General features: G+C 42.3%; 1 protein-coding gene across 1 annotated transcript in view; it reads right to left on the minus strand.

Moving 5' to 3' along the window:
• The window catches only part of grm6a (glutamate receptor, metabotropic 6a), a gene marked incomplete at its 5' end in the record, with an annotated part of 46,123 nt that extends 38,573 nt beyond the window's left edge, over positions 1-7,550 (minus strand). Inside the window, one exon of the mRNA XM_083769653.1 lies at positions 6,960-7,550. Within this exon, the coding sequence (XP_083625779.1) occupies positions 6,960-7,550 (591 nt within the window). The remainder of the gene's footprint in view (positions 1-6,959) is intronic.
• Between the last annotated feature and the right edge of the window lie 1,092 nt (positions 7,551-8,642).

An 8,642-nucleotide genomic window follows, 5' to 3' on the forward strand; every position in this document is an offset into this window, starting at 1 on the left:
AGGTGACATTTGATAATGTCAGTGGGGCCGAAATGACAGAGTTACCATGTTGCAGCTTTCCATGCTCGGACGGACACAGAGACAGACACGTACTGTATGTACGTGGACATAGGGACAGGGACACACATGCGTAATTGAGCGGAGGCACCGCTCAAAAATGTACATCCATAAATGATGCCATTCACATACTGACTCACATACTGATTCAGAATCACTTTAGTCATGTAGTAAAATATGCAGCTATATCTTTAACTGTTCTAAGTTCAGGCAGACAACTCACGAATAGATTTACCAATATTTATTACAGAATGAGTAACAAGTGTGCATATGATATTTGACTTGGCGTTCGGCTCTGCTGGATTTCTCCCTGCTCGGCACGATTAATCAACAACATAAAACATAAAGAGCAGGGAGATAGATATACAACTAGAACTGCACTCTGTCGAGTGCATACTTGCTTGTTGCACACTAGTAGGCCATAAATGGCCAACTAGTGCGCAAGCAGAGCGCGCAAGTACTTTCGACCGCTGCAAACTGTCAAATCTCAGTATCTCTGTGAAGGAACGTTTGAAATGTATAATTATTAGATGTAACTATTTGCTACCTACTTATGCATATAAACACCTAGTATTATTAAGTATGGTTCAGGTTTCTATCTATATAAGAAATACACTTTTATCGATGTAGATATATCTGGATCCCTTTTTAGTTTTTTAAAGAAAAATGAATCATTGATATGTGATGAAAAAAAAGGTATATAAACTGAATTAAAATATACGTATACATATATATATATATATATATATACTATATAGAGTATGTAGTTGTAAGTTGATTAGCGGTATACTGTGGTTACTTTGTGCCAAAACCCGTGCCAGCCAACCCGCCACTTGATGCGTATGCAAATAAAACAGCAGATTTGTGCCTGGTTTGCTGGGACCAGATTACATAAATGACCATATTTCTTACGTCATCATAGAGAGCTAGTCATACATATACACACCACGTACTCTGGTCCCAGCAGATCAGGCACAATTTGCTATTTTATTTTACTGATTATGTATATAGTATACGTATGACTAGCTCTAAATGATGACGTAAGACATACGTATACATATACATATACTATATAGAGTATGTAGTTGTAAGTTGATTAGCGGTATACTGTGTTTACTTTGCGCCAAAAACCGTGACAGCCAACCCGCCATTTGATGCGTATGCAAATAAAACAGCAGATTTGTGCCTGGTTTGCTGGGACCAGATTACATAAATGACCATATTTCTTACGTCATCATTGAGAGCTAGTCATACATATACACACCATGTACTTTGGTCCCAGCAGATCAGTCACAATTTTCTATTTTATTTTACTGATTATGTATATAGTATACGTATGACTAGCTCTAAATGATGACGTAAGACATATGGTCATTTATGTGATCTGGTCCCAGCAAACCAGGCACAGATTTGCTGTTTTTTTGCATACACATCAAATGGCGGGTTGGCTGTCACAGTGAACGAAGACCGGGCTAAATTATTACTTGCGCGCTCTGCTTGCGCAAGTATTAACCCCCCCATGGGGAGCATAAATAGCAGAGCCCACCGGTGGTGCTGGGGTGGTGGTGGGAGAAAACATCACATACAACCGGGAACCATGAGCAGAGGAAGGCAGGAAGAGCATGGAGTCTAGTGAGCTTAAGTAGCCTGCCCAATTGGTCAGGTGACTGCCGCATCGGCGAATGACGTGTGAGACTTGCACACACTTATACGCCCACATAGTAATGCAGCATGTTAACCCCTTGAGTATAGAATGAGCCTTTGAGCATGGCATGAACCCCCTTGAGGTTGTCTGCCTGAACTAACTCTGCGGGCTGCGTCTAATTTGTCTGGACCAGCAGGTTTTTAGGATGTCAAGTCAAACAGGACACAACATGCTTATTAAAATAATTAAACATGATCTATGCCAGTGTTTCCCAGCCTTGGGGGGTAGGGCTCCAAAGATCATAGTGAGTTACCGTAAATACCGTACAGTACAGTACAGTACAGTACAGTACAGTACAGTACAGTACAGTACAGTACAGTACAGTACAGTACAGCACCACTCATTTGCACAAAATCATAAAACACTTTCCTAACCTAAGTAAGTCCTCGCTTTTATCCACTGTCTCTGCATGTGTGTTCTCAATGTGATATAATTCCAATTCCTCATACAGCATCTGTTTTCTAACTTTTCTTGTAACTTTAAAATAGCTAACTCCCACATGTAACATTTATAAATGTCTGAGTGAGTGAGTGAGAGAGAGAGAGAGAGAGAGAGAGAGAGAGAGAGAGAGAGAGAGAGAGAGAGAGAGAGAGAGAGAGAGAGAGAGAGAGAGAGAGAGAGAGAGAGAGAGAGAGAGAGAGAGAGAGAGAGCGAGCATGGGCGGTGTGGGCCTCAGATTTTGTCACATGTACAGTAAGAGGGGCTCCAAGTAAACAAAAAAAGGTTTGAACCACTGATCAATGCACTCTAGTGACAGTCTATGGAAATGCAAGGAGGTAACTCATTATAGTTTTTTCACTAGCAGATACATTGTTTTAATCTTGAAAAATCAACCTCCTGGTGGCGCTATATAACAGAAGCACCGTATAGATTTCAGGCGTTTTGTTCAAAGTGGGCCACTACTGCAAACTTTGGAAAGTCAATCTTAATAGCCAATCAGGATAAAATATGAAAACTCGGACAGATCTGCCTTGATCACATGACTATAGAGATACTGGGCTGTATTTAGCGTGTCTTAAATACCAGGTCTTATTACTTAACTTAATACCTGGGGCGTGATCAATGCCATTTGGCTATTCTGAGTGGCCAAAGAGCATTGACCACGCCTCCAGGTCTTAAGTTAATTAATAAGACCTGGTACTTAAGACACGCAAAATACAGCCCAATGTGTACCAATTTGTGTGATGTTTGGACAACATCAGTAAAAGGAGAATCGGCCTCCCGGTGGCGCTATAACAGGCCAATGTGACAAATTTGCTCTGGCCTCCAGGGAGTGTATATGTGTATAGCGTCACGTCGATCGGTCCAACGCTGTACACAGTGCAATTCCGCGTCAAGGAGGCGTTGCTAAATAGTTGAGAAGCCAACGAGTTCTGGCCATTCATTTTTCATTTTAAAGTGCATTTACTTTAATTATCCATCATATTTAAAACAATTATTAGTCACATATAACTCTAGATATCCTCTTAGACATACTCAAACAACTTTATTTTTCTGTACCCACAACATCTACTGAAATTGGGAGACGTGCTTTTCATTTTAAAGCTTCATCAGACTGGAACAACTTGTCTGCCTCTTTGAGATCAATTACATCATTTAATATTTTCAAGGCTTCTTTGCTTGTAGACCTGAAACCCATTTGTACTTGTTTTTGGAGAGAGGTGTGTACTTTAATGCTTATCTTTATCTTTATTTGTATTATTTTCATTATTATCACTATTAGTATTTTGTTAGGAGTTTCAGTGCAGTTGCTTCTGGTCTTGATGTAGTGTTTGAGTGGTTTGGAGAGCATCTATGTTTTGTTGATGTTGTAAGTGTATTGTTCTGTGTCGACATGTTTAATGTTGTCTATGTACTGTATTCATTGTGTTGTGCCCGAGGACCCCCTCTAAAACGAGATGATACATCTCAAGGGGCTATCCTCTAAAGGAAATAAAATCTCAATATATATATATATTCAGGGCTGCACACAACTTTTTTGGTCTAGTACTCAGAGGAGCACCTGGAGGAGTTTCTTGGTGCTCCTAAAATGCGGCGACCCGTCTCGCCGGATGGATAAAAGAGGGATGAATAACTTATAGCAAAACTATATTTATTGGATGAGTGGGGAGTCAATGGAGGGTATTGCAACTCTAGATTTAGCCCTAGAATGGCTCTTGTTGTAGATTCATCCCACTATTTCCAATCTAAATTTGCTAAAATCTAGGTCCATGTGTGGTCCAGCCCTATGGAATGCATATTATAATAAAAACAACTTAACACTTCCTAAGGATAATATGAGCATCAAAGCAATATTTAGATTTTTTATAATTTTTTACTTAAATAAACGATCTACTAGCGCACAACGTGTTGCGACACATTGTGAGCTTGCAGATCAGCTTTTTTTTTTAACATGCTACACATCGTACGGCGAAGCATACAACAGGCTTCCCTAGTTCCCTTTTGTTTTAAGCTGAGGCGACGTACGTAGTCAGACAGTCAGACACACATGGCTCCTCGGTGCAAAAATAAACAGTGTACACTACCCGACTTTACGATAATAAGGGACAGTATGTCGAGACACGGTGTTCATGTTGGGCAACAGCAGTGCCAGTCCGCAATGCTTTAAACTCTTCCCACTCCACTATGTCGGAACTAAAACCTTAGTACCCGTAAAAAGTCGGTGGCCGGTGCCTAGGCTGTGAGAGACCCTAATATGGTTTCTGCCTCGGATTCGGGTTCTGAGACGCCATCGCACACGAGCAACCATGCTGCTCCAGCACCCCGGAAACAAACACAAGCACAGCGGCAAATGGGAAGAGTGCAAAGCATCCAAAGCATGCCCTTTTACACCGGGGACTACAGTAGTTTGCTATCTGAAACGGAGAAGACGAAACTATTTGTGTCAGGTTTTCCTGTCAACCGCCCTCCGCCTCCTCCCAGGCTAGTATTCTGGCCATAATAATCATTCTAGGCGGCCCTGGCTGTTGGTACGCAGAAGCGCTTCCCGGCGCTTGATTGACAGCGCATTTTGAATTTTGACGACGCATGCGCTGTGGCGCACCACTTATGTGCAGCCCTGTATATATTCAGAGGCTGGCGGCGGTGCGGGTCTTTTCGTAACCCAGATGCAGAATGTATTTACGGGTCTTGACTACGCCTTCGGCCTGGAGAAGGCAATAAAACACTGTGCTCATTCAGGTGGAAAAAAAGCGTGACCCAGAGCTTGACTTCAGCCAGTGGCGGTGTATCAATCAGTGTGCATTTGTTTGGACTAGCTAAGGTTTTGCTGCACATATCCTGATAACAATAATAACAACAGAAACATTCTAAGGCTTGGATAGCAGAGTAAAGTGAATAGTTTTTATATAATTCGATTCCATGCTTTTGCTCACCATGGGCAATATGCCAGACTCGTGTTCACTCAACGTCATAGGATGAGTGTACCTTTCATAGACCAAGACAGAGAAGGATGAGTGTACCTTTCATAGACCAAGACAGAGAAAAAAGGAAACTAATACAAAAATAGCTGGCATTTTCATAGACCAAATTGTCATGAAAGAGCTTGCATAAGCCACACAGCAGGTGCACGTGCATCAGACACTGCTCATGTGGAGAGCCTAATGTGAGCCCACAGACACGCACAGTTCACAATCCAGCTAGATGAGAAAGTATAGTGCATGGATATACACCACAAAACCTAAACCAGCCAAGAGGAGCATAGAGTCAGGTTGAGCCAGACTGCATTGCTGAATGAGGATGAATACCAGGTATCCACTAGAAACCTATAGATAGGATCCTGCAGATGGCAATGGGCTGGCAGGCCATGATCAAATAATCACAGAAATAATGCAGTGCTGGACCGCATCCAATTCAGTAGGCTGTGAAACTTTACATAAGGTCATAGACGGGTAAATACGGGACTTGAAAGTGTATTATGTATAGATATAAGAAAAGAAAAAAACTAAGAGAGCGGGTCCACATGAACTTGGTTTGTTTTGAAGTGTAAAAGAAAAGAAAAAAAGAAAAAAATAAGAAAAAAATAATACAAATGTATTTATGTATACATGTATGTATTTATGTCTGTTGTGAGTCTGGCGTAGAGGATTTCATCCTGTGCTGGAAATCTTTTCAATAAATTTCAATACATTTCAATATAGTTCATTGTATTTCCTCATTCGAAGTCCATGACTGTATTGTACTCTGCAATTTTGGGCTAAAACCTGACAATATCAAATGATTTAGCAATACTTGGGGGAATAGCCCTCTCCCGAATACAAAACAACTCGCCCCTTTACCAACTCGCCCCGGGCGTACAGCTGTCCCTGCATGTTAAAGGGGGTGCAGACTGTGCCTAGTGTACCACGTTAAACATGAATGAATCAATTTGTTAATTCCCTAAATCCTTATTATCTATCGTCTATTCTTCTGGCTCAACTTGCCAGGCTGCTCCATGGCCAGCCCCTGTGATTGGCTCCCACGCTTAGAGAGCATTGTGGGAAAATAAACCATGCTGACACAGCCTGACACACACATGTCACCAGCCGGCATCCATGATAGCAATGGGACTTTTTTGATTGATCAATCAATCGAAAATGTGTCATATGTTTGCCTTGTTCCGATAGTATTGTGGCAGGCCGCCCATAAGGCTCTCACAGGATATGGGCTACTGTATGTTGACATGTTGACCATAGTACTGTACATTGATGGCCAACGGGAGTCATATTTTTGTCATACACATTCCAACTACAATCTTGTCAGTTGATTTGCATGTAACGTTATTTACATTAATTTTGTCAATGTGCTATACGTTTGCAAAATGTCAACATAAAGTATAATTTATATTATAGTATTGTTACACCTGCTATTACCACCATTATTTTTGTATATTAAAGAATGTTATACATGCTATTATTATTGCTGTCATCATAGTTTTAACTATTATATTGTATAGCATATTTTGCTCTCTCTCTATCTCTCTCCTCTTCCCCCTGACAGATGACGTGTCATTTTATTTCTAAATATTTGGAGAATAAAAGATTCAACATTATTAGAAAGCTGAGAATCTCCAATTTCTGAAATATTTTCATTCTAGACATCTCTATCAAGCAATCAAAACTACTCACCCTGACAATAATAATAATAATAATAATAATAATAATAATAATAATAATAATAATAATAATAATAATAATAATAATAATAACAATAACAATACCTCAAACAGGCGTAGAACGTTGGCCACCATGATGGAGACGGAGCTAGCTGATGCCCCGATCACACCCACCACTCTCTCAGGCTTCCTGATGATCGGCGGTTGACCGTTAGAGCAACGAATGTCCGATATGTCCTTCTGTATCAGAGCCTGGACGAAGGTCAGAGACTGCTCGAGGGCGTAGGTGTCTCTCGAGCAGGTGTCCAGGATTCTGGCTCCGAGGGTAATGTTCGGGAGGAGGTCTGGGTCACTGTTGATCTGGTCCAGAGCATACAGCATGGCCTCCAGACGGTGGACTCCTTTCTCCTTCTTCACTTCTCCACAAGGAACTCCACTGAGACCCCGAGAGTGGACAGGGAACAATGCCCCCAGCGTTATGTCGCCGGGCATTTTGATGGAGTGGGTCGAGTGGAAGTGCTGGTGGTGGTGGTGCTGGGGAACAGTCGCGCCCACAGGAAGAGCCTTCTGGCCAATCAGCAGCAGGAGACAGAGGAGGAGGCGGCGGCGGGGACAGGTAGGTGACTGACTGGTAGGACATCCAATCCAGAATAGGTTGTGATGATGATGGTTGATGGTGGGCAGTGATGATGTCATAATGAGAAGACAATTTCTCATTCTACTGCAGCACACCTGAGAGCAGACATCAATGAAACAGTCAATGATACAAATAATTAAAATCACGTACCAGTCATCCTAACCCTAACCCTAGCATAGGAAATGACTAATTTAACACAAAAAATGCTGGAAACGTATCCATACGCTTTATTAATATCGAACGCCGTACGCGCGAAGCGTATGTATACGTTTTATACGTTTTTTTATTGCTTACTGTACATCAACGTCCTATGCTCCAGGACACCGAGGAAAATAACAGCGATCGTCTCCAGGAAGCTCCAATATGTGATCCGGGAGTAAAAAGCCCCTCCCTCCTGAAAAGAGGTCTGTCTGTGGCGAAGACGCTCCCTCCTCCAATGCCTCCATTACACGTATGGGTCTGCACGGCAACGGCATAGACCAACGCAGATGTCAGGGCATCTAAAATGGAGTTACCCATACTCTAGTAGTAGTCTAGTGTCTGTGAATACACTCGATTCCCCCTCCCCTCCTGTTTCTACATGGTTTCTCCCGAGGAATCTTTGTGGGGGGAGTCTGATCTCTTCTGCCCGGATCGCATTGCAGTTTGAGTTCCCTGGCCCCAGGCCACACTGCGCCTTGTAATCGCCTTGCACCGCTCTCTCATTCTCGGAAAAAGATATAACGCAGTCGTGTCGATTTGCCCTCTGCCAGTATATAAACCAAGAATAATCTTCAACGATCGCCATTTCATAACGTTTTCAACACGCACACGGCACACGCCATGATCAACTAACTGCCTGGCTACGTCTTCAGTCTTCACCAGCCATCGCTATCCGTTGTGTGGATCGCCATCGCGTCTTCACTTTGTTTGTTTGGGCAAGAAGCACGATCAGCGATGGAAAAGAGCTTTATATCCACGGCAGATAAGTAATGACGTATTATCGAAGGACCGCCATGATCAACTTACTGCCTACGTCTTCGTCAGCCAATGCAGCCATCATCGCTATCCGTTGTGTGATTGTGGATGTAGGCTATATCCACGGTATCGAGAGAGACGCCCGGCTGTGATATAGGTCTTATCACTGCAATTATAATGAATAAAAAGGCTAC

This window comes from Protomyctophum parallelum (assembly GCF_964188405.1).
Source record: "Protomyctophum parallelum genome assembly, chromosome: 7".
NCBI classification, from domain to species: domain Eukaryota; kingdom Metazoa; phylum Chordata; class Actinopteri; order Myctophiformes; family Myctophidae; genus Protomyctophum; species Protomyctophum parallelum.